This window comes from Taeniopygia guttata, chromosome 2 (assembly GCF_048771995.1).
Source record: "Taeniopygia guttata chromosome 2, bTaeGut7.mat, whole genome shotgun sequence".
Classification (NCBI taxonomy): Eukaryota; Metazoa; Chordata; class Aves; order Passeriformes; family Estrildidae; genus Taeniopygia; species Taeniopygia guttata.
In genome coordinates this window covers 84,341,365-84,368,863 of record NC_133026.1, presented here as the reverse complement: position 1 = coordinate 84,368,863, position 27,499 = coordinate 84,341,365, and the positions used below count along the sequence as shown (strand labels likewise).

Here is a 27,499-nt window from a genome sequence, read left to right as displayed (position 1 = left end):
GCTAGTTTGGACCAGATAGAATTAGAGTGTTGTTTAATGAGAATAATTAATATATGTGGGCTGAGTAGGCTGAAACAGTTTGACTCAGGAGCAGTCTTGAGCTTCCCCATGTGCTCCATTCGCTAAGAAGTGACAAGAGTGAATGACGTGGCACTATGAATCGAGAGTCAATCTCTTTATTGTCAGAGAACTAACATTCTCCAATGGTGTTTTAGCATTTAAAATTATGTTTTAGCATAATCTCTCACCTGAGACTCACTTAACTATAAGAAGTTAAAATGTACTGCCAAATACAGCTTTGTACATGCAAATAATCAAAAGTGTTTGCTATAATCTGAAATCCAGATACAAAGCATACTGTCTCCAGGGCTAGACACATGTCCGTTCTTTTAATACATGTAAGTGCTTAAGCATTTATCTTATGTATCTATGCCTGTTCACATTTGTAGATCTATGTACAGAAATTATTTGTTACTTAACTAAACAAGAAGAGTGTGAAAAATCTAAAGGTAATTCTTCGTAAAAGACATATCATAATAGTTCTATATCTTCCTTTTGATTTGAGTCCAATCATCTAATTTCCTATAATATAAATGTTTGAATTAGAATATGATATTTGATAGCAAGTAAATCTTCCTAAACTTGTGTTATATATCTCTGGAATTCCAAACTTCAGGAAGTACAATAATTTAACTCAAAACTGTCATGAATCTTGCATTGGAAAGTAACTTTGATCAATTGTGATGCATTAGGATTAATAGATAGTAGGTCTGGAAATCTGAAAATATACACACAAACTACACATTCTTTTATATCTTAATCTTAAAAGTAAATAAACAACAACATTCCAGAGCTCTGTCCTTCGAGGGCTGCAAGATGGATATTTATTCCAAAGTGGTCAAGTACATGGGCTGTAGGGAAATAAATTGCTCCAGCAAGAGTTACAAGGGAATGTCTGAGCACATCCTCACCCTTCTTGTCAGACCTTGTTGCTTGCAGGATCATTTCTTACACTTTCTCCTCTCTCTTTAAATATGCTATGCCAGAGAAAATGTACAAATAGCCAACAACTTCTACCTTGTCCTGTTGTGGGTCCCTTGTGGAGAAGGCTGAAACCAGCTGAGTCTGGGACAAGACTCATTCTAAACTCCTGCCAAAGCAGCCATCCCTGTAGCCCTCATTTTGCCAGCTACACACAATACAAGTGGCATTTCAGAGATGTATTTACTTTTTCAGGCTTTTTGCAAACATTAGAATTTGGACATGTAAAGACTTTGATCATAGAATCATAGACCTCTTTGGCTTGGAAGGGACCTTAAAGATCATCTCCTTCCAACATCTCTGCCATGGGCAGGGAAAGTTTCCTCTAGACCAGGTGTCTCAAATCCCCATCCAACCTGGCCTTGAACACTTTCAGGAATGGGGCATTCACAGCTTTTCTGAGGAATCTATTCCAGTACCTTCACAGTAAAGTATTTCTTCCTAATACCTATCTAAACCTACCCTCTTTTAGTTTAAAAACATTGCCTCTTGTCTTATCACTATATGTCCTTGTGACAAGTCCCCCCAGCCTTCTTGTAGGTCCCCTTAAGGTAGTGGGAGGGTGCTATAAGGTCTCCTTGGATCCTGCTCTTCTCCAGGCTGGAAAACACCAACTCCCTCAGCCTGTCCTCACAGATGAGGGGTTCCAGACCTCTGATCATCTTTCGTGGCCCTCCTCTGATCTCGCTTTAGCAGGTTCACATCCTTCTTATGCTGGGGAACTCAGAGCTGGATGCAGCACTTCAGGTGAGATCTCAGGAGAGGAGAGGGAGAAGAACACCTGCTTCACCCTGCTAGCCATGCTTCTTTTGATGCAGCTCAGGACATGATTTCCTCTCTGGTCTGAAAACATGTTGCCAGCTCATATTTAAGCCTGTCATCAACCAACACCCACAAGTCCATCTTCTCTGGGCTTCTCTCAATCCACTCTCTACTCAGACCATATTTGAGCTTGGAATTGCTCTGACCCAGATGCAGCACCTTGCACTTTGCCTTGTTCAATTTTGTGAAGTTCACATGGGCCGACCTCTGAAGTCTGTCAAGGTCCATCTGGACAGCATCCCTTCTCTCCAGCATCTCAACTAGACCGCACACCTTGGTGTAATCAGCAAACTTGCACTCAATCCCACTCAGTCCTGCTGAAAAAGATATTAAACAGCATTGGTCCCAATACTGATCCCTGAGAAACTATTACTTCAAATCACATGGAATTATGATAAGGCGAAGAACTTTGGATGTATTCTCAGTCTTGTGCCCTTAGCTACACTGAGTGAGCACAGTTTTCTTAAACTGAGTGAAGCTTTACCAGTAACACTATTCTATGGATGGTTCAGTGCTTTCAGAGACAGCCCAGTGTGCCCCCAAACTTTTCCCGATATACAAAGTTATGAAGACATGTTTAAAAATAGGAATCAGCTTCTCCTTTAGGAACTTTTCAGACTGAGCATTTTCAGATTGAAAAATTGAGCAACTAACTCAGAATTGCTAGAATATGCACCTGATATGTGGGAAAGTCTGGTACAAGCTCCAGCTCTAATTGCATCTAATTGTACCAATTGGACGTTGGTACAAGACTGTGGGCTATTTTGCAGTCTATGTCTTTCCTTCATTTTTGTAGCAGTTCTACTTTTAGTACAGATATATGCTTGTGTATGTATATAATCAAATAAAAGGAGAGACATTATCCCGAGATATTTAGAAAATTTATACATTTCTAGCACTCTGTTATGATTTTGGGTACATGCCACAATAGGTAAAATGCATTTTACTTTCTTCATCATGAATACTTACTTCACATAAATTCTAAGGAGAAAGAACGTCTTGAGCCTGAAGAGAAATCATTTATTGGATTTTGTTCACTTAGTATCAAAAAAATGGACAATGGCCAGAACATTATATATAGAGAATGACCATTTTTAATGTCAGTAATATTCAGACATTGCCAGGCAATTGGCAGCAATGCTTTGAATGCCTTGAAGCAAGGCCACTATTAAAAATACAGTATTTGGAAACATTTGGTAGTGATTAGGTTGTTACCAACATTTTAAGCCTAAATGAAGGAGAAAATACAATTATAAGATGAACAACCCTGAGAAAGGATTTTTTCCTAAACTGAAATCATTAAACTCAGAAACCTACCTTTTCAAGGTCCTTCATTGTAATCCATTATCTTTCATTCCCCTTTGTACTACAAAATTGTCAGTTTGATGATATATTACACATAACAATGTCATTACATTGGCATAACATGACAACTGGGACTCATTTGAACTTTTAGAAGTTTCTAATCCCTAAAATAAATTAAGAACTGAAGACATTTCAGACATAGAATATAAGTCACTTGTTATAAAGAATAGGGTTCTCCATACGTTTTGGAGAATTACACTTTTCTGAGACATTTTATTTTTTCCGTTTCTTTTCTCTTTAATGCATATAATAAACTTACCATGAAATATAATCCATAGATGTTCTTAGGCTTCTTGTCTTTAGGCTTACTGAAGTACTGAGTCCTCCTGTAAATGACAACTCATCTACATTAAATCTCACCACATTTTAATTAAATTTCCTGGAAATTAAATAAGAAGTTTGCCATAATTTTGAACAGAAAAAAATTTAACTGACCCCTTAATTTTTCTTACTTTAATTTTTTTCTTACCTTTAAAAATTTTTGGGTACTCTTTCTTCCTCCTCTGCTGAGCTGTTTTGAATCTTGATTTTGAGTATTCAGTGAGACATATAGCAGATAGGAAATAGTAGACTAAGGAGTTTGGGGTCAATTGCTACCCAATGTATGCAGTCTCATTGTTTTCAGCCTGCTCAGGACCTTTGAAATGCTGGCGTGTAACCATAGTGCCTTCTGGTCAGTCACAACTTTTGGACCAACAATTTGCAGCAATGGAAGATGCTTATCTTGAATCCTCTAGGCATCTTTCCCTACTCAAGTAGAGCCTATTCAGACAAAATATAGTTTCCAGGAAGGCTTATCTCTTTGTACTGTTAGTGAAGAAGGAATTCTGTGGATCAATTTCAGGAAGAAGACAGGTTAAGTTCCTCCTCTGAATTGTTTTCTGGAGCAGTATCTTCAACAAAGATATCTTGTCTCTGGAGTTATGCCTGTATGCTCTCTGACGTTTGGAAGGCTGGGAGTGTTTATCAGTTTTTTGCATGTTTTGAAAGCTGCAGAACTTCTTTGGAGCTTGCAAGTAGTAGTCTGTTTTGAGGCAACACTTGAATGTGGTTGTGTAGCTTCTACCATATTTACTCTCTTGTGAGAAAAGGTGGTCAATGGATTTCAGAGCAGTGGCCAATTTCATGTTATTATTCAGGTGTTTTGGCTTATAGGAGATTGAAAACTGAACGTGAATCTGGAAGTGCAGTTGTAGATATTTTTAGGGTCCTCTGCAGCTAGAATTCTGATGCAAACTGTGTGCCTGTTTCTCTTACATGCTACTTTTTAATGAAGCATACTGTGCATGTGCCTTGTACTGGAATGTAAACATAACGGATGGCTCTATCAGGAAATGTATGCTCTCTGCACATTATCATAATGTGAAATAAAGGATAGCAAATTCTATTCCAAATGGTTGTGATTGTACCTCATACTAGGTTTGGAGTTTATTTTTAAATTTTTAATATTATTATTCTTGCTCTGTAGTGTATTGCAAAGTTCAGCAGACATAAGGAAGATTCAGAATTTTAGTCTCTTGGCTTTATGAATAAATGTAAAATGTGTTTTCATTTTGCAGCTAGTATTTTAAAGCTTCTCACAGATTTGCATGATGATTCAGCTCAGCTTTACCATTTTGCTGAATTAGCACAGTTAGTAAGGAATTAGCACTAGTTTCAATCAAACCCCACAGTCTTTCAGATTTTGAGATCTGCTTGAAGTAGCTGTAATATGTGTAAAAAAAAGTGAAAATGAGTAGCTTCACAGATGCCTTCAGTTTTGAAATTTTTTACCTGGTGGTAGAATAGCTCCAATCTACTTTGGCTATAGGCTGCTTGTCCTGCAGAAGTATTGTCTTGGGGAAACCATATTCTGTGTAGTCTTTCCTAATGTTTTTATTTACATGTTACTTTTTTGTGGGTAGCAGCTAATATAGTCTGGTAATGTGTGGGATATATTCTCCCCTTTTTTTTTTTTTTTCCCAGAAAGGACATATGCAAAAGTTTGACTAAAGGTATTAATTTTCACTTAGGAAGGACTGATCCTAGTATCACTCTGATGTTTTGGCATGCACTTTGTACTGATACATTGCCCACTTCACCGTTTAAGGGATATGTGAACAGATGCTCCAGTTGATAGCCTGAAGTATAATGAAGTCCTGTCAGAGTAAGTTGTTACAAAAATAAATACATTATATCAAGTGTTTCTTCCATTCTATGTTACTTGAAACTGAAATTAAAAATTTTATTCCAATAGCATTCTGTTAGGATTAAATATCTTAAAAGTAGACAGCAAAGCATAAAAATCTTTCTTCTTCAAGTGCTTGAACAAATATATACAAAATACAAATATATCAAATGTGTATATATATATATATATATTTGTATATATATATATATATATATAAAAAAATATATCCCTGTGAATTCTTTTTAAATGTAAAGGGTGGTACATACAAATCTGAAAGAAGAGTATGTAGAAGGAAAAAGAGTGTGTGGAAGATTGCGAGGGAACTGTTCCAAATGAACATCAGGTTGCATGAGTTTAACTGAAGTAGAAGGTTATTTCCTTGTGTTGAGACACTAAAACATCTTTCAATACCATTTTTCAAGGATCTAAACTTAAGTTTCTGTCTTCCTCAGGCAAAAATAAACAAATCTTATCTATGTAAAACCAATATTTTTTCTTTGTGTAATTTAAATCTTAAATAGCTATTTAAAGAATATTTATTGCTTCAATTTTGTGACAGAAAAATAAAGAAAAAACAAATGAACAAACTCTCTTGTATCATGGAAGAATCAGTAATAGTAATAAAGTAAAATTATTAAACATGGGCTTCTTTTTATCTACCCCTTTCCTTGCATTTATATTCACCCTTTTACTGCTCCTTGGCTTCTTGCAGTTGACATCTTCAGTTGGACATGCAAGTTTTCAGAATCCTGAGTGCATTTACAAGAGCAATATGATGGTAATGGTATTAACCTCATATTAACTGCCTCCCCCTCACTGTAGGGGCTGCTTCAGGTCATTTTTATGTGCTTCTAACACACATTGCAAAGTTTGCTCTTTCTTTGCAGGTCTGTAGGTCCATGTTAAAGCTGAATTTACTATCTGGAAAGCGTGTTGCATATACTGGATATACTTGCTTTTCTTCTTGTTACCCTGCATTCCTTTAATTGTCCGTAGTTGAGTTTACAGGTCTAGGCTCTCTAGGGCCAACCCTGGGTCACTTCTCTTACCATCCCATATCTGGACTCCTCTACATTCTACACAGTTTTCAACCTGCTTTTAAAGCTTCCACTGACATACCAAGCCTTCTTTACGCTATTATGTTAGAGCCATGAATATTTTGTTCTATTTTTTGCAAGAGTAAGTACAGGATTACAGTTATATAATACCGAGTTGTACAAAAATAAAGCAAAAAAGTGATAGACCCCTAGTCAATCTTTTACAGCTAAACAATCTAAAACAATGTTCTGGGCAGGTCAAGAAAAGTACAAAGTAATCCCGGCAAAGCTAATTTCTGAGTCCTTGTAACATCAGTACAAAACATATGACCTATTGTTAGCAACATGGTATTTAATGGGCTATGGGGTTCTGTTGCCCTCTATGTAGTGCACCTGGACAGGGAGAATGCAATTTCTGAATTTCAGTAAAGTATTCTCTTTTTATATTCTGAAAAGTATACTCTTTTTATATTCTGAAACGACAGAACTCTTTTACACATTTTTAACATCTGTGGGTTGTTTTTGTTTGTTTGTTTGTACTTTTGAAGTTTTCCTGAATTTCTTTTGTTGAAATGATAAAAATTTAGTACCAAGCAGGTTTTGTTTCTTTAGCAGTGGCATTCATACTCCTTATTTGCCTTCTGATTAAGGTGTCTCTTGAATTTATTAAACTGCTATTTTTGATATATGTCACATGTAAAAAAAGTCTTCAGTGATAGAAGACCATAAAAACCACAACAAGGATGGCTTTTATAGTTTTTCCTTATTTAAAACATCTTAGAAAATAAATAAAGCAAAAACCATGAAGTTTTTCTTTTAAAAGATGGAATTGACCAATCTGTATTTACAAGCCCGTGTGTTTACAATGTATGCACCAAATAATATTCCCAGTTCTCTTCAAGTAACATATATATAAGAAAAAATTGTGTGTTGCTTTTATTTCACAATGATTCATACAGAGCTGAAATGATCTGAAGTTGAAAAGAGACATTATAATTTTCTAACTCTCTCAATAATTAGTATTGAAATACAGACTCTATAATCAGTATTGAAAATTCACTATTTTACTTGTAATTCCACATATAAGATTAAGGGGTCTGGGTCATCTATCTCTTTAACAAGATGGTTTAGCCAGAATAATTGCTGTAAGGGGAGATTGTTCTCAACCCCAAATGGAAGAGCTGGACGTTTAGATGGAAATAACCTATTATTTATACTTTCAGGTTTATCTCAAAACACATGCTGTAATTAGATACTTAAAGACAAGATTGTGTACTTTCAAACAGGACAATCAGAACATGAGTTATTCTTGTAAGTAAGAGACAGATGTCTTAATCTTGAAAGCTCACCTAGACTGCAGTACAGTGATGTGTAATCTGCTGATTCAGAGACCAGTTGCCTCTGTAACACACCTTCCATACCCACCTAGGTCCTTGAATTGGTTTAAGTCTCTGAACTGAGGGTTGAGGTGAAAAAAGTAAAAAAATTTACACAGAAACACACACACACACGCACACACACACACACACACACGCACACACACACACACACACACACACATATAGGTACTAAACCAGTGAGTATTTCTTTTACTTTTCCTGTCACCTAACAGTGGATGGATGCTTTCCTCAAAACCCATATAAATATGTAGTTAAATGCTTGAGCAGCCTCACTGAATGTGGGAACTAAATTCATGTTTGCAAAATTTTTGGGTGCAGCATGAGAACATACAGACCTTGATGTTTGAAATCAAATCAGATAAAACATCATATTGTCTTATTTAGAGATACTGCCTCCCTTTGAAGGTAATAATTTTAAAGCATTAAAAGTTCATGTGATGAAATATCTTGCTTATTCTGTTTTTCTGTGACACCTTCTTAAAAAAACTTGAAAATCAATGTTTAAAATGCTCTAAATTACATTTAATTGTGCACATTTTACCGTATAATTTATTAGTGTTAAGATCCCTCCCCTAAATAATTTCAAAGACAAAATAGCAAGGACTCTTATGTAGGGTTTTTTTTTAGAGCTAAATGGTTCATCATCTCTCCTTCAGCTTCCCTTGGAAATCTGACTTTTTACATTGCAAACAAGGTGGATGAAAGTGTTATTAATTACTCAACAATATTTGAGATCTATAACTGTTTTTATAAAACACATTCAATTTGCTGTTGTATACCAGCAACCACCTGTATGCAATAAGAATATTAAATAAGAAATAACTTTTTAAAAGAGCATTTGATGAAGAACTGCTGTAACTACTTATTCTGTTTGACTTTGAGGAGATGTTGAGTAGATGGCTTGCATAGCTAATTCTCTTCGCCAGATTTACCAGATGAGCTAAAACAAAACATATATTAAAACCTGAGAATTTGTATGGTATAACCTTGTATAGCATTTTATCTTAAATCAGAACTTCTTGTCTGAATGCCTAGATTTCTCCTTAATGCTGCTTTTATGAGTGAATTTAAATCAGTCTTTACTCTGCATGCAATGAATTCAATTTTGTACTGAATGCTTGTGGCCAACTAATTTTTTTTTCTGGTTTTTGTTAGCATTCTGTAGATATTCACATTATTCACATTTATCTTTTTTTTTTTTTTTTTTTTCTCTTAAAGAAAACTATTAAACTATTAATTCTCCTATAGTCATGCTTTACAGAGTAGAAGAGTAAAGGAGGTTTTTGAATGCTGGTGATTTTTTTTTTTTATTTGTTTTTGTTGTGGAGTGCCAGAAAGGCAGTAGGTTGCAGAGAGTCAGACTATATTCCATTACACAATTACCCCGGGAGTCTTAAGTGCCCACTGGGAACCTAAGAGGACTCAGTGAAAGAATTGTGTGGAATTGTACTGTGGCAGCAAAAAGGAATGAAAGATGCTTTGGATGCTGTAAAGTTAAATTGATCCCCACAGTGACAAGTGCCAGCAATAGATAAGGTCACCAAAAATTTTAGCCTTTTACTGAGCACTGAATCTTTGACCCAAGGTGAATCACCCTTCCTCGCTATGCAAACTATAGCTAAATTTGATCTGGATAATGGAGACACTGACATATCTGTGGTGACAGAAGCTAGTCATTTCACCTTTTTGCATGTGTACTTCTCAAGTGGTATCCACCTAAAATTGCAAATGCTTCAGAGAATAACTTTTTTCAGTTATGTCCTAAGCATGCTAAAATTTCCTATGTAACTATCTGTGAATGTGTGTTAAAATCCATATTAATTTTAAATAAGGATGAAGGACTTTGTGGACTAGGCACTAGATTTTGTGAAAACTGTTCAGGGAAATTTTATAAGTGCAAGTATTTTATCAATATATTTCTTACAAGAAATTCAATACTGCAGGTTATAATTTATATTGTAGAAAACCCCAGCTAATGCTCTCCAGGAGCTAATATTTGATTTTTGTTTAGACTACAACTGATCTCTTTAACACTTTTGATTTTTCATAGATCAATTTACAAGACATGAACCAAATATTAAAATCATAGTCTATTGAATGGTTGAACAGATTGCAATGGAAGAAAGAAAATGTAAAAGTCTGCACCATTAAAAGTGTTGTAAAAGAAGTTTAATTAATTTTAAGCTAAAAGTACTTTTGAAAGACTAGAAACATTCTTGATTTTCATTTAATTCATCATTATAGGCCATACTTGGTAAAATATTTTACAGCTAAACTGTATGTATATCTTGAACTCCTTATTCAGCAAAGCACTCTGTCCTTGCCAAATTGAGACTTGGTACCCTGTAGTCCCCAGTCCCGGAAACTATTTAAATTCTTAATGCTTATTGATTTTATTGAAGGTTATTCTGTGGCTAGAGTGTGTTTTATTGTGCTTACGGGAAAGCCTGTTGTTAAATTAAAATTGCACTCCTCTAAATTTTTGTTTAGAAGTAGTGTATTCAATATTTTATGTCCAGTGTAGTAAGTCCAGAGACAGTTTGTGAAGCTCACAGCTGTTCATCATCTGTTGGATTGTTTCACTTGTTAAGGTATTTTGGAGTAGAGCTAAAATAAATATAGGTGAAGAGGCACAGTTTTTTATTTGGACTCTTCAACTTCCTGTAGAAATATGTATCCTACCTTGAGCAAGTGCCTTTGTGTTTTATGTATTTGAGGAGTCTATCCTGCCTTTATGTCAAAATGGCATGTGCTGAACAATTGTAATGTTGTGCAAGCTTCTAAAAAGCACCTCTAAATAAATATATTAATTTGTATTTTATACTTTGCATTATGATTTTCAAATCTGTATTTAAAATTAGGCTAGCAAACCTTTATTTTATTAAAGTAGCAAGCCATATGATATCATATAAGTTGTACAAAGAATGGTTACAAAAGTCTTTATTCTTTAACATGCTCAACCATGCTTCTTCTGTCCATTTCACAGCTTTGTAAATTCTGTCATTTACCACAGTAGTTTCCACTAGGAAATTAGGTTAAAATAGGTATATCTGATATAAAATTAAGAATTTATTTGCTAATATGAATATGCATTTTTCTGAAAAGCATCATTATTTAAGGGTAGTGTTTTACTGTTTTCATTGATGGAGGAGATCCAGAATTTACTTTCTTTAACATTTTCTTGTCATCATTAACAATTTAAAAGATTCCATGTTTTATTTTATTTTTGAATGCATAAACAAATAATTAATAAGTTACAATGCAAACATAAATTTCGGAACTGCACGCAAATGTTCAAAAATATTTTTAAATTGTTTGTGCTATTTGCAATAGAGTAATCTAATCACTGTTTCAAAAAAATCACAATAGTCTGCACGATTTATTGAATTATGTAGAGAGTGAAAGTGTTTGTCATGTGCTACATATAAAATACTAGCTATTGCTTCCTCTTTTTTATGCACATATATATCCTGCTTATAGAGATTTTTGGGGTTTTGGGTGTTTCATTTGTTTGGTTGGTTTTATTTTTTGTATTTAGTTGTTGTTTTGTTTTGGGGAGTATTGTGACTATAGATCTGCCTAGTATTTTCTGACTAAATAGATTGACTATATAGTAGAAAACCAAAATGTTTTTATTTATGAGTTTACATTTTTCTGTTAAACACAGTAAATTAAAACAACACAACAGAGGATTTGGACAGTATTTTAAATTACAGAATTTGAGAAATAATATAAAAATCCTTTCTTTACATATGATGGCACAAGTGTCAGGATCTATCTTGATGTTTTAGAGACAGATAATGCAGAATGGATACTGAAATCAGGAAAATATTTTATTTCTTAGTATAAACCTTATGATGTAGTAGCTGAAGGAAATGACGATTCCCTTTATGACAGGGGTGCTTAAATTTGTGTAAAACACTTTTGAGACACACATTTTATATTTTTAATTTAAAAGTTATACTCTGTTTTGTGTATGACAAATAATATGAAGACAAATAGATTAATTCAATGTTAACGCACCTGTGTGTAGAAAGTTTCCTAAATATATGAAGTCATTTAAGGAATATGATAATTTTCCACAACTCAAATAGGGGGGGAAATGTCTTATGAAAGTTAAGCAACTAATTTTTTAAAGAATATTATTAAATTATGTACTAAGACTAGCATGTAGCTGTAATGAGAATACTTAATAAATTATGTTTGGAGGTTTAAGACAGAAAAAATACTTGAGACCACAATCAGGAAGAGTTTACTTAAGTTTTAACCATCTTTTTTCAGTTTATTCCCAACCTCGCGCTTCATTTGTGTGCTGACTTCTCTGTGTTCTCTTTCCATCTTTTCTTTGCATCTTCTGAATACCTTAGCTTTGTCCATCTCAAGGTTCACCTAGTCTTTTCTTCTGATTAACTTCAATTTACAGTCATTAAAGAGAAATCCTTGCTAAGGATCCAAAGACAAATCCTTGCTTTTTGCAGAAATTATCTGAAAAAGGAAATTTGTCACATGGGAAGTGTTGTGCTCTTCTGTCCTTAATCTCTTCAAAATTGAAAATACAGAACCCCCCCTTCTTCTGATGGAAAATTGTTTCAAAAATACCTTTGTATACATTAGAATATATTGCTTGAGTAACATTAATATTAAACTGTATGTTCATCAGGTATTTCTGATGATTGTTGAAGACACTGGGTAGTTGTCCCTTTTATCTAATTCTCTTTAATAGTTCTTGTATTCTTTTGCCCCAATTAAATGGGTAGATTACTCTGAACACAAGATCTTTTAGTGGGAAATATTCTGTAGAAAACCCCCTCTAGAAACCTCTTTCAAACAATGGGTTTGGATGAAACAGCTTTTTCTTTGAGGGAGACATTCTGTGAATGCAATGTAGCTACAGTATATGGAAATTCCCGTGGAGATTAAAAAAGAAAATAGATTCTCAAGTCTGGTTATAGCCCTTTGGCTCCACTGAGACTCTGTAAATTGTTTTATCCAACCATAAATAACCAGTGGAACATTTTCCTGCAGGCACATCTGTGCCACTGATGAGCCATTAGTTTTCCCCCTTTGGGTCTGTGCTGGTAGGAGGCACGTTGAGAATGATGTAGCTGACCTTCATCACTCCAGATGGATCCTGAAGTGGCACTGGCTTCATTAAAGACCAGTGTCACTAGCATTACAGTGGCCATGGAGCAGATTGTCAGATGAAGAATATCTCCTCTCTAAAGACCATAATCATTTGCACTGAGTGAAAACTGTGTAGTTGAGCCATAGCTTAATTCTGAATCCTTCTATGTGCAAGAGTTTGTGGCCCAGTCTGTAACTGCAGTTAATTCAGTACTTGCTCAGGACATTCTCAGTAAGGAAATCTGCCACTTCAATATTACTCCATGAAAGCTTGAACAAAACGTGTTACATTTATTAGCAAAGACTGCTGCCTAATGGGGAGAATCAGATTTTTTTACTGAAAAAATCTTAAGATGAAAATGGCATTTATGCCTTTGGCTGCCTCATATGAGATTGATTCTGTCCATTTACTTTCCTAAGAGCTTTCTGTCCTTCCAAAACTGTGATGCAGAGCAGCATATGCTGAAACACTGTGCCAAGTGGCTCACAGCCGAATTTTCTGTTGTTCCTTTTTGCCCTGTCACAGTACTGAAACAGTCCTCTCCCAGAAATATGAAACCATCCATCAGCATGATTGATTATGAAGTTCCTTAAATAATAATTCTTTTGAAACATCTTTTTACTAACCAAGGAACCCTTTTAATGGAGTGCTAGGTTAATCTGGAGTCTGCTGACAGATTTTGCTTAGCAGTCTTCATTCTCCAGCCTTCCTGAACTTTGTCAGCTGTGCATTTTGCAAAGATATTTCAGAAGCTGGACACTTAAGCCATCTTCCCTCTGCTCAAAGTGAGCCTTTGAGGAAGAAAGCAATCAGTTAACAGTTTGTTTTGAGGTCTGTGTTCCATAATACTGCCTGATCTTTTTGTCATCTGACCACTGACTATCAAAAGAGTGTTACCTTCTACGCTGTCAAGACTCTCCAGTTAACTGAGTATTTTCTCAACTCATGTGTCTTTGAAGATTCTTGCTGAATCAGGTTAGGTTAGGTTAGGTCAGGTTAGGTTAGAATATATAGTAGCCCCTCAGCAATAGTGTAGTAATTAACCTTATTTTCACCAATAGTTAAAAGATCCTTCAAACTGTTGTCTCTGAGAGTAAATTACCTCAGAACTAAAGCTCTGCAACTATAGCAACTTTGGCTGTTTTCTTAGGGGAAAAGATTATTCAGCCTTATAGCACTGCAAATCCATTTTTGTTTGAAGAACAGAAAAATATAAAAGTCAGATGAGCCAAGGGAAGCCCTGAAATAGTTTTGTACCAAGGCAAAAGGTGTGTGTGAAGGAGTGAGATGGTGCAGGGTTGTTTTTGTAATCTTGGTAAGAAAGATCTGACAAAAAATGGCTCAATAAAATAACTGTTTTAATAAGACAGAGTAAAAAGAGGAATGTAGACAGCATGTAAATCTTCTCTCCCTCCAGAGGCTGAGACCCCTCCTTTCATGCAGAATTGGATTGACCCCAAATAGGTTTTTGCATTAGACACTGTGCAGATCTTGTCTTTGGATGCAAATCTTGGTTTTGGTTATTCAAACAATTATATAAATTGCTAACTATTTGACATACAATGGTTTTCCAGTCTGAATCACTAGAGAGATACTTTGTTAAGATACTGTCAGGAACAAGCCAGAGGGAAGCATATAGCTCAATAGAAACTATTAGAATTATTTTTTATGAAACACAGGTGTTAAAGTCAAAAAGCTATAGTATACAGGAAAATAGTGTTTTATAGATTATTGAAGATTTTATGCATGAGGAGAAAAGCAGTTTTGAATTCCCTATGGTCTAATATTTGAGACGTTGTGAAAGTAGGGTGTGATTTTACTTCTTTTAGAGACAATGGCAAAACTCCCATGATTTATATGTGAAGTAAAATTTTTACAGCAAAGGCTGACAAGCATTCCAAAATTCCATATTTCTTGAACTTTAAGTCCAAATTTAATTCTTAAGCTTTAATGCTTCTAGAATTTCTCAATAAAATCTGTTACACAGCGATTCCTTGCTATAGCCTGTTCAATTAGCAAATATGCAAATATGTCCTAGAAAGCAGGTGGACATAATTTCATACTGTGTTGGTGGTTTTTAATATTTATTGTAAATGATACAGAAAATTATTGACCACTAGTTGGGAACAGCTTGTTTCAGAGCAGGTCATGAGGCTTCAGCTTTCATGACCTCAGCATATGCTACACATTGGGGAACTTACCCAGTGACCCTCCGTTCCTTGGCACTCTAGTAATTGTGATTGCTTATCTAGACAGTATCCTACTTACTTATCTTCCGATTCATTTTAAGGGAAGATTTTTTTTGAATGATGACACTGAAAACATGTAGGAGTGTTCTTTAAAATTTTTTTTTCAGGATTCTTGTTTGGATGTGATAGCATATTTCAATAAAAATTACATAATACTCTGAAATCTTCATTTCTGAGCCAAACCCCTTATTATTATTTTTTTCTATAACATATTAGCTCCCCACGATTGTATGGTATTCTTTTTTGATCCACAATTTGTTCTGCTGACTTTGAAGAAACAGTTGTGAGAGCTGTGCTCCTTCTGAGTATCACTATGTGTATATTGTCACTATAGGCTACATTTGTTTATTGACTGATAGCTGTGACCTCACTTTCATGATTTACATGTGGACTCATCTGTGTTGTTTCCTTTCTACACATTCAGAGATACATCATCTCACCTATCTTATCTCAGTTTGTCATCTGCGCACAAGCGCTCCTATGCTAATTGACATGATAAGGATATGCCACCTACAGAGGAATAACAAGTTTTTTTCTGTGTTGTGCAGTACACAAAGCTGAGTTTTTTTGTGGGTGAGATGCACAACAGCACATCTTCCCTTCACAGCCCCTAAAGCATACATAATTTTGCCATATGTATGAAATATATTATTTATACCTTATATACACAATCATTTTGAAAACCTGAAAACTAGTTATTACTGATAGATCATATATGTTAACTAGACCATGGAAACATTGATAGGGACAATAATTAAAGAGTCAAAGAAGCATTAGAGAACATTTTAGATCTTTCTACCCTGTATGTGTTGAACTGTCAAGAAAAATGCAGTAAATTAATTAATATTTGTTTTAACATAATAAACAAGGCAGTTGCTACTTTTACCAGTTTGACTATCAGCTTCTGGAATGACACAACTACTATAAATTTGTGGGCTCTTTCCACCTTCCATGTATATAATGACTATTGGTTTTTACAGAATTTCTGAATGGGAAAACACACCATCATGAGGAGTCCTGAGACATTGCAGTTGCTCTGTGAATTTTCCTGTATTTCTGCAGAAACAGTTCACTAATTATGATATAAACCCCAGTTCTCCTAAATGTTACACAGCCTTTTTCATCTGGTTAGTGTTTGTGGTTCATATTCAGGCAGCTGTTACCAGCAAATTATGCTGGTATTCTAAAAGGGAGGTCTGTAAGAACAGTAATAAAAACCTGAAAAAAGTAATATGTTTTAGTAAAAATTTTTGTCTCATACGACAGTTGTTAATGGAACATCAACATGGAGTTTTCTCTCTAGAAAAACAGGCAAAATTGTCAGCAACAAAAGACTTTTTTACTCCTGTTCTACAGACTTAAGTGTACCAGTTGAATATATTTATGATCACAAGGGAAAGGCAAGATCTAAGTAGATATTAATTTATCTACTTACCCATAATAGAATGCTGACAACAACCATGAATGCCTTTAGTGGACTCTGGGTATGATGGTGCTTCCTGCACACCAGTATATCCATTCAGACTGGGGGTATCTTCTATAAAAGAGTAGAAATTCTTCCAAGAGAAGAGAATTACCAGGATAAGAATCAGAGTTTGGGGAACCTAACTCTTGAAGGGTAGATTCTTTGAGAGTTCATTCTCCAATTCAAAGAGTTAATTTTCTTCACAGTAAAAATGTAGAAATATGTAAAAGAACCTCATATGAATAGATCATCAGAAAACTGCCAGAGCTTCTTGTGTCTAGAATTAAGAATGTTGTCACATTGAATAGAATGTGTCAGAGCTATAATTCATAGTCAAATCATTTACAACAAAGAAAGAGGAAATGTTGTCTATGGATGCAACTGATTAGCAGAAGAGCAATTTTAGGCAAATATATAAATTACATGCAAAGCTTTTTGAAAAAAAAGTTATGAAAACACTTTGTGCCTCTGTGTCTAAACTTTTTCTTTGTCTGAAGTGTTTAAATGTAATTTAAGATCATGAAGAACTAGAGGAAGGGAAAAAGCAATCTAGTGAATTGTTCTATAGCCTATGTTTTGAATAAAACTGGTTATACACTGGATATTCACTGTGACTGTATTGTACATGCTAAGTACTGGCATACTGCTCAAATAGTGGGATAAATTGTTTTATATCCACTCATGTTTTCTTTTTTTTTTTTTTTTTTAAAGGTTATCTGCTCAGCCTTGGGTCTCCTATAACCACTATTCAAGAGTGACTGCGATGGATTTACATGTGATGTCAACAGAAAATTCACCATATGTCAGCTGACCAAGAAAAATTCAATTTAATTTTCTGTCTTTCATATTTTTCATTGTTCAGCTAGAATGAGTAGAATAGATATAGTAAAATTATAAAATAATGCTGAATTTTTAAAGATTTGTTGCAAACTGATGTCTTTTTCCATTTGCAAATTTGGATAATTTAATATGCAAATTCCATGCCAATATCAAATAACTAAATTATCTCTTTCAAGAAATTTAATCCTTTTTTCACCATCCACTATCCATAAGTGAAAATCTTTCACATAGACTCATATGAGATAGTCAATTATTACAACTAGATTGAATTTCTTTAGCTAAGCTTACATCCAGGTTTCTGTAGGTCCAATAGCCTGGGTCTGTCTCCCAAGCCCTCCTCCAAAATGACACTGGCAGGTGCCATAGCTTATGGAAGGTGCCTCTTTTTTTGAAATATAATCTGGGCCAGCATTTATGTGGAGGGTGATTTCTATATCAAAGTATAGAAGTCAATTGAATATTTTGCTTTCTCTATTGCAATAGAACAGAAACTCTTTTAAGTTAAATGTATCTATCATTAAGTCTTTATTAAGAGTCAAATTAATAAATTTAGAGTTCAGCTAAAAGCTAAGAAAATCTCTTACTTTTTCCATTTATGCTTCTGTTCAGGAAATATCACACTCACTTTCATAACCCCTTCACATTCAATTTCCATAGAAATTACAAGGCAATAAAAGAAGAAGTTGTGATATCTTTCTACTATAGTATCCATAGGCAGTTGCTTAAAATAAATAATTATTTTATTTTACCTGTGGTTCCTGGTGCTTCCTTTTTTTCATAAAGCAGCACAGAAGAGGTCTTCACAGTTTCAGAAGAAAGGCAGAAAGCTTTTGTGAAAATGAGATGGACTTTTTTTCCTATGAGTCTGTTTGTTGAGTGAAACTGCTGGAATGCTAGCACATTATTAAAAGGCAGCAAGAGAAGCATACTAGATAATTGTGGCAGTAGGACTTGTTGAAGTTCAAGAACACCAGGGAAAAAATGAATATTGTTCCTGATGTGTTTGGTTGCAATTGTACAGATTTAGCAGAAATGTGTCAATTCAATTAATCAAGTTAAAATACGTAAATTCAAGGGAGTAAAACAACACCAAAACTTTGGGCACTATGTAAATGAGCGATAAAATTCAGATATAGAAAGGAATGATTAAAGAAAATATATTATAGAGCTGGCGGCAGAATATGCAAGATATATATTTCCAAGATTTGGAATGCATAGCCTATGATGAATAATATAACTTCAGTAACATAAAATCAAATAGCTGTATTTGTACTGTGACAGAAGAGACATATATTTCATTCTTATAAAAAAAGAATCTGGTAGGTTATGTGGAAGTTTGTAAATGACTGCAACTCAGCAGACCTTGCCCATGGTAACAGCTTCATAATGTACAGTCATAGACAGGCTTAAAAACTGGCTCAGCTAGTGCCAGCATATGCAGTCAATGTAATTAAAACCTTGAGTGTCTGCAAAATCCAGACTATAAAATCAAATTAGAAGAGGCTTTGCTCACAGTGATGTTGTTAACTGAGCAGCTAGGTGAAAAAAAAAACAAAACAAAACAAAAAAAAGAATAAAAAAACAGAGATGATAGAAGCAAATCAGAGCTTGAAATCAACCTGGGCTTTTCAGGAGGCAGTGTCTAAAGTCTAAATGATTACGAGAGGATGACTCTAATTACATCCCTAAGTTTGTAATTTGATATCGTTCAAATGGATTCAGAGTTGCCCCTGCTTATAGCTGAGAACTAGGCTTGGAGCCCACAGACCAAAATATCAATTTAACAACCTGCTTTTGTGTAAACCACAGGAAAAGAAAAACTCTAAAAGTACTACAGACATATTAGAGGATAAGATTTAGGATATTTTTATAGTTAAAAATAATTCCACCCATTGCTGTCACATATAAAAGCTACAAATCTATTATAAAAAAATCTCTTTTCTTTGAACAAGGGACTGTTGAAGTCCCTTTAATTACAAATGGAGACTTAGGTGAGCAAGCTTTGCATATTGGTAGAACCCTGAGTTCTTTAAATGAAATTATATTTTTAATATGAAACTTTCTTAAACATCAGGAGAACCATACTGGTCTATGAATGTATGCCAAGGTAAAATAGACTGTTCTTCTCATTAATTAATCTTGTTATTTAATGACTAGCACTGGTGGTGGAATTAGAGAGTTCACCCTAAAAAAATCATAACATGGAAACAGCAAGTGACGATCCTTCTATCCTTCTCTCTTTCTTATCAGTATAATGCCTATGAAAGGCTAATGTGATTTCCGTATAGAATTTATCAATATTATTCAGTATAGAATCACAAGAGTGTTGGGAGTATACCCAAGACAGAAAAGAAAGATTTGAAGAGAACAGGGATTCTCCCCTAAATTCAAAGCTATTTCTCCTGAGTACAGTCATCTGAATATAATATGACTTCTCAAAAAGAATTCTCTGTATATTGTTTTTACCTGTTTCATTTCCTGTAAGGTGATATACAGTAGAAAGGTAGTGTTGGCTAATAAAATAAGTATTCTACTAGTATTTCAAATGTTACTAGGATTGCTCATAGTCAGTAAAAATCAGTAAATAACTCATTTAGAGGGTGGGAAATAATGGCATGCCTCTAAGAAATGTTTTTATTAAAGAGAATGTAAAAGCCCTGGAAAATTTTGCTGACATATGCTTTCAGGAATTAATTTTATTTTATTTAACTGCTGTCTTGGCAGAAGGAAGAAAATTTTTAAGGCTGTTGAGCCAAATGACCCATGTGCCTATTTGATGCTCCTTTCTTACCAACCTCTCTGAAGCTGCTCCACTTTTACTCTAAAAGCCCTAATTATTATAAATTGTTCCATTATGTGTTGGAATTTATGGCAAACAGTATTCAAAGATGAGATGCAGCAGACAGATGCACTATGTGGACAGATGGGTTTTTCTGGGACTCCTTGGCAGGATGCTACCAGGGCAAGGAGCAAGGGGGGCCAGTCACACACAGAGAAATGTTCCTGGGCAAATAATGTAAGTTAATTTTGCCTGGGGAAGGAGGACGGGAAAACCACACCTTTACTACGTGAGATTGTGTGAAGCAGACATCTGTAGAAGCTCTCCTTATTTGTGTGTTGAGTAGCAGAGCTCACACAGACTTCAAGAGTTCAATTATTGAATTTGGATGGAATTCCCAAAGTCAGACTTGCTACTTTACTTTCAGATCTTAAAGTGAATGATATAGCTCTTCAAATGTCATCAAGTTTTTAAACATGAGAAAAAAACCCCACAGAATTAGAAAGCATGAAAAAATAATCCCTTTATTTTCATGTGGAAAAGTAGTGGTGTTTAACTGAGCAGCCAGTAAAAGAAATTACAATTGGCTTTTGTATTTCAACAGCCTTTGTACTTCAGTATTCCATAATATGGAATAAATCGGAAGGAATTTTGAAAAGGACTAATGAGTAAGTGATTGATTAGGTGGAACTTTATGAATATTACAGAGAAGATGAAATATACTCTATGTACCTCTGGTGATTATAAATTTGTTGCTTTTTTTTTGCTTCTTTTAAATTTTTTGCCTTTTTTAAAATAAAAGTCCAGGAGGCAAGCATACACTGAAATGAGGAAGCAATTTTCTGAAGTCTCTGTAAGAATCAGAAAGGTCATTGTTTTCTGTATTTTTGCCCTGACATTTTTGGAAGGTTCACAGAAAATTAAGCATATTTTCAACAGCTTTGTGACCTTGCTTGAAACAATGCCAAATAAGTAGTAATAAAATATTTCTGTATAATTACTTCCCTTAATATTTTAAGATTCTGTTTTTCTCCAAGTCCCTTTTTGTTGTCACTGGTTGTGACAGCAAGAGATCCATAGCATTGAATGAATATTACATAAGATCCTTGCAAAACAGATGCCTCTAGAAATTCTTTTCCATCCTCTCATTATCATGGAAAGCAGTCTTTCAACCATCTTTGAAACCCCTCCCAAAAATGTGCTCTAAGCTCATCTACTCATGTCTGTGAGCCACCTGCATGTACATCTGTACAGGAAATGCTGGTCATATTGGCCATCATTACAGATTGTTCTTCTGTTTTCCATTTCCAAGGACTGAATATTGCACTATTTTCTTTTTCTGTTTACATTGCATGCAAATATTTTGCTTGGTAATGCTAAAGTGAACAGCGAATACCATTCCATATGATTAGTGTTGTTCCACATGATAGCTGGAATCTATTCAATTTAATGACCTTAACTGGTTTTTCAAGTGGGATTTTTTTTAGTCAGGCTGCCTAATTAGATTTCTGGATTAACATTAGAAATGCCCTTCAGGGTGATAGCTGAGGGATTTTTAGTACTGCATTTTGTCTCTGACCTTGGCCACTACCAAAGTGTTTGCATTTTAAACTACCGTGCCTGAATATGGGTGGGTTAACAGAAGGTCCTGAGCAGCTTTAAGCAGTATTGCAGTATATTGAGTTACCCTATATAATATGTACACTGTGTAATATAGTATTAGACTATATCACACTATACACTGTTTTGTACCATGTTGTTCTGTACCATGGCTAGATTTGACATTGCCTGTAAATATTTAGGCAGCTTGTGGGTCTAAGTTTGATAGCTATTAAGATTCTCAGGATAGAAAGAGATGAAATGGGCTTTACTGCATCTAAATTAAAGAGAAGGAAGTGATGACATGGCTGTGAAAACACTGTTAGAAATCTGTTATCAGCAAGACTTTTGATTCCTTTGCTGCCTTTCAGGTTTTGAATGTCTTTTGTGGTGGCCTAGGACTTTTTTTCTGTTCTGTTTAAGGAATAGGTACTTGGGAGGAAAAATTCCTATTGTTACCTGAAGTATTTTACCTTTTACAGTGGATTCTTCATTTTGTCTCACAGTCCTTTGTGTACGGAGCAATAGAGAGGGGAACCAAAATCAAACAATATGCTAAGGTTGAAATATCCTTGAGAGGATTATAGAATGTGTTGCACACTGTGTCTGAACAAAACAGGATCACAGGAAAGAAGACAGGTCAACTTGTTGCTTGCTGCAGAAAATTTAGAGGCAATGAAAAAATCTCTATGCATGTAAGAGAAAGCAAGGGACTCAGATTAAGAAACTGACAGAATCAGCAGTGAAAGAAGCCAAGAAAAACAGATGCCAGATCTAAATACCAATTCTGTAAGGACTGAATCACTTATTCAGCAGCCATACATTGACTGCCTACAATAATTGATATGGGTACAATGCTGTTGTCTGCTTGGGGAAGAGTTTTTGCATAGTCAGATTGAAATTATTCAGAGAAGTCAAAAATGGCTGTGAAATCATCTTTCTATTTTTTTGTTCATACAGATACTATAATGATCCAGATGTCTGCCCTTCTCCAAATCATCGATCAACTCTCTGGGCTATAAACATAGTGTTCAAAACATATTTCACAATTTAGATTACACACTACTGTCTGATACTTTTAATGTATGTGTGTGTCCAAATACTTTCAAGTGTATTTTCAGTATCTATTAAAATCATACTTTTGTCAGTTTATGGTCTAATAATGAAAGATATTACAGACTGTAAAAACATGGATTAGAATGATCAATGTTGTGTTTCTTAATCCTGTATTGTTTGGAAGTTATTGAAAAAGCTATTGTTGATATGACAAGGCGATTGTTCATGCTCAAAAATCTTTCAGTTTTGAGTTTGTTGCTAAATTTTGTAAACACCTAGCACTTAATATGTAGGGACCTTGAGAGTCACCAATTTAATTTCACTGTTCCCATACAGGACAAATTGTACAACTAAATTTCTGAGCACTGTTTGTCACTCTTTCTAAAAGTCTCTAATGAAAGAGTCTCTGGTCACATTCAATAAATCAGTGATATACAAAAGAACCCTGTGGAAAATGGGCTTTGAACTATCCAAGTTCTGCAGGTAAAAAATTACTTAGAGAAGACTTCACTGTATAGTATACACTCTTTTCATTGAACCATTTCTAGTTTTGCTATATATGTACACAGATACAGTAAAAATACAGAAAAAATACATTTAGAGCAGTCAATGGATACATGCTATTAAGCCATAGTATTGCACAAACTAGGAAGTAGAAATAAATTGTGATTGTTATATTTCTAGATTATGGTTTTTGAAACACGTTTTTTTTCTCTTTTTTATGTCTATAGAGTTAAACATACTGAATAATTTAAATAAATACGCCAATGTTTTAGGTTTATTTTATGTAAAAGCTTGTCTATTTTTTTAAGATGGAAGAACAAATTGTTATAGCTGGTTTTCCATGTGGTGAACTTCATTGATTTTTATCAACTGTATGCTGGTATAACAACTTGATTTGGATTTTTCAGCATTTAGAAGTAAGCAAGGAAGCAGGCAACTCTGAGTTTCCATGATATATACGGTTGGTTGCTGCCAGTGAAGAGGATGTTTTTTAATACTGAATAAAGCAGGCACTGTATAAAGCAAGGCTATAGGTTATTTACTAATTTAATATTAAAGAAATATCCCCTCATTTTGATCTTAGAATTTGGGAGACACAAATGGAAACAAGTCTTGCCTGCCACTTCAATGCTTAATGTTGAAAGCAGTGTTTGTTTTGAAACTGGTGTAGTAGCACTGTTACCAGAATGAGTAAGTATTTTCGGAGTTAACATAAGGCAGCATCTTAATACCATCGTAATTCTCTAACATGGAAGAAAGCAATAAGCATGACATCCTATAAATGAGTGGTAGATGTTTGCTTTTAAAAAGTGGATTGTTTTCTGAATGTTAAGCAATAAAAATAAAATGTCAAATAATATTAAGACTTCTGCCTATTATAGATTAATAATTTTTTCTTGGTACTCTCCTTAAGTGTAAAGATAGTATACTGATCATTACACTAATTTAGCTACTTAATTTGTGTATATTTGAAAACTTATCCTTGCATTTTCACCTTAATTTGTTGATCTCTTTTGCTGTGAAGGTGTTGCAGAATGTTTCTAGACAGTTATGCTTCAGCTGATATGTGAATAAAATTCAGTATTGGATAAAGTGATTCTGATGTAGAATTTATAAAGTACATTAGGGCTGCATAAGAAAAAGAACTGGCAAGACAGCTTGATGTGTATGCCCAGCAAGAGATAAATGCTTAACCAAGGATATATTGTCTGAACAAGCCAGGTATAGCAGACTGCTTCCTGTTGGGAGATAAAACTATGTAGATAAAACTTTTGTTTTAAAAGTGAGAATTTTGTTTTTAAAATTTTACTGGCAGAATTTTTCAGGGGACATCAAATCGTTAAAATATTTGTCTAATATTTGTAGATATGGACAAGAGTCTCCTTTTAGTTACATATCTAAAATTTATTCTACATAATGGAGGGGACAGGATTAAAAAGAGAATTTAAATCCAATAATAACTGTTCACAAATTAAACCTGATACTTGACAGGAAAAGTGCTGCCAATTTTCAGCTTAAATGTAGAAGAAAAAAACCCAGAACAGAGTGTTATTTCAGCTCAATTGTAAAACTCAATGCTCTTAGAAACTGAGAGTGGTAGAAATAATAGGAAGGGAAAACTTTGTCAGAGAAACAGGGGGAGGAAATATGGTCACAATAGAGGTTGTGGATAATACACACAAAATGCAATAAATAAATAAATAAATAAATAAATATCCAGTAGGAATATAAGTAAAGCTTGCAGGTTATTAAAAGGGTTTTAAGAATTCATAGATTAGTTACTTAGGCTATATTACATTCATGGAGTCAAATAAATTTGAAGAAACATTTATGGTTTCACTTGGAGACATGAATGAGAGGCAGCAGTTATAGAACCTAGCACACTTTAAACAGCTGTAGTGGCTCAAGCCAAAGGCTGACTTGTGTTCTGTATCCCTCAATATCCACAAGTGAATGGCTTGAAAAAGGAAGAGCGGGACAAGGTTATAAAATGACACTTCTGTGTAATGCTAATTTCACGCTCCAGCTATTTTCACATTGAAAATCTCCTGAGTCTATGTCGTCCTATTAATTTGCAACTCACCACAAATTTCTTTTCCATAAACCTTTTCCATCTCCCAGTCTACCAACCTACGTGAACTTCTTGGATCTGTGTTAGTTTTACAAGGTCTTTTGCACATACATTTTTCTGTCCTGAAAAGTCTTCCTACTGTCTCAATTTGACACCTGTTCTTTCCTGCACTGGAAAAGAAAATTAACAATTTCTGTCCATCTTACTTTATGCCACTTGTAGTTTTATTATCCTCTATAATTTCTCCTTTCATTTTTTTTTTTTCCATAAGGAAAAGTGACAAGTCACTTCATAGGTCAGTATACAGAAATCACAGAGATATTTTCTAATGAAATAAAAACATATCTATAAAGTGTCAAAGTTTTCTAATGTGTGGGAAAACTTAAAGTATAATTAACTGTATGGTGTAATTACCAATTTAGCAGTCACCAAATAGAATAATAGAGAGATGTGAAATATTCACAGAGATTTAGCCGGATCAATATACTTCTTTTGATTTTATTGGTTGTTTGTAGAGTTTTATGTAATAATTTCTGTTCCTTTAGCATGCAGAATTGAACAAGTGATAAAGAGTGCTTTCTGTTTATCTCTCTTTTCCTTTGGTGTTACATAGCTTAACCAGTGCCACAGAACAGAGGCAGTTGATTGTAGAGCTATTCAAATTTCTCATCAGATAAACTGGAATATTTTGTGTTTAGTATTTGTGCTCTTCTAAATAATTTGTAATAGGTTTGTTGCTATCAGAACTTTCCCTATTTTCTTCTTTTTGCCTCTTCACTGCAGACCAGACTTTTTCCCGTTTTACACAGTCTGAACTCCTTCTTATCATACATTTTCACCCTTGCTTGTCTGAGGCTGTTTTGGTGATTTCCCTCTATGCTATTTAAGACCATCATTATCACTGTTCAGAATGACTCTGAAGAAAAGTTGAACCTCTTGTTAAAGCAGTATGGGAGGCAATTTACAAAACCTGTCATGTATCACTACAAAATCAGCTTTAGAACAAATTATAAGAGAAGAATTTGATACTGAAAAACCTCCTACCAGCTAAAAACTTTTATCACTATTAAAGTTCCTTACCTAGCTGAGGGAAAACTGTACCACAAATAGTCATTCAGAGACATGAGAATATCTGTTTCAAGACCAAATTCTAAATAGATTCAGTTTCCTATTTCTTCTGAATGCCTTTTCATTTTTGGGTTTTAGTAACTATTAATTTAAAGACTAGAAACAAAATTCTTCTTTCTCATATCTTTCCTCTTCTCATGAAATCTATTTCAGGTATTTATTTACATTCACAAGGTGCCCTCATTGATAAAAAGCTTCAGCCTCTATCTGGTTTTGGAGGTCCCTGCTCACCAAATCTTAGTCCTTGATAGGTTTCTTTGATACTGCTACTCTCTTATTTTCAAAAGACAATGTTCTAAAGAAAAATAATCTTAATTTGTCTCTCTGGCCTGGCACTGACTGTTTTCTAACCCCAGCTACCCATGCGAAGAACCTTACTCATTTCCATCTGGGGACAAATATTTCTAGCCAAGAGACACATCAAATCTTCTTCTTCCTTTTTCTTTGTCTTCCTTCCTACAAGAGACATAAAGAACTGCAATGAAAAATAAATGCATGAATAAATAAGCATTCAGAGGATCCAGCAACAAATCACCCAGAAGGAAAGCAATGCAGAGAAGGAAGTTGAAAGAGTCATCATGTTTACCAGCAGGCAGTGATCAGGGGAAAAAAAAAACCAAGCTTGTTTGAGGTAGTCACCCATAGCAAGTACATGGCAAGGACATCTGGATAGACATTGTTAGTTTGTTTCTGTGATGATTCCTTAAAGAGGCTGAGTTTCACAGATGACCAATTTATCAACTAACTGTCATTCTACACCTTCTGATATTTAATCTTGTATATTTTGACACCAACAACTCTCTTGAGAAATTACAGAGATTTTGTAACAGCATGAAAAGAAAGCTTTG

The 27,499-nt window shown here is 34.4% G+C and overlaps 1 protein-coding gene across 7 annotated transcripts in view; it reads right to left on the bottom strand.

Annotated features, from left to right (window-relative positions):
• Positions 1-160: 160 nt before the first annotated feature.
• VSTM2A (V-set and transmembrane domain containing 2A) overlaps positions 161-27,499 on the bottom strand; it is a 62,822-nt gene continuing 35,483 nt past the window's right edge. The window contains exons 5-7 of one of the 7 annotated variants that reach the window (XR_012054007.1): positions 3,698-27,107; positions 3,488-3,554; positions 161-2,180 (exon numbers count right to left, since the gene is read on the bottom strand). Coding sequence is in view for 1 of the 7 variants with exons in the window: in XM_072924371.1 (XP_072780472.1) it covers positions 26,998-27,107 (110 nt within the window). In the remaining 6 variants the exon portion in view is untranslated. Of the gene's footprint in view, positions 27,108-27,499 lie in introns of all 7 variants that reach the window. The other 6 variants (XR_012054008.1, XR_012054004.1, XR_012054006.1 and 3 more) reach the window with 6 other exon arrangements.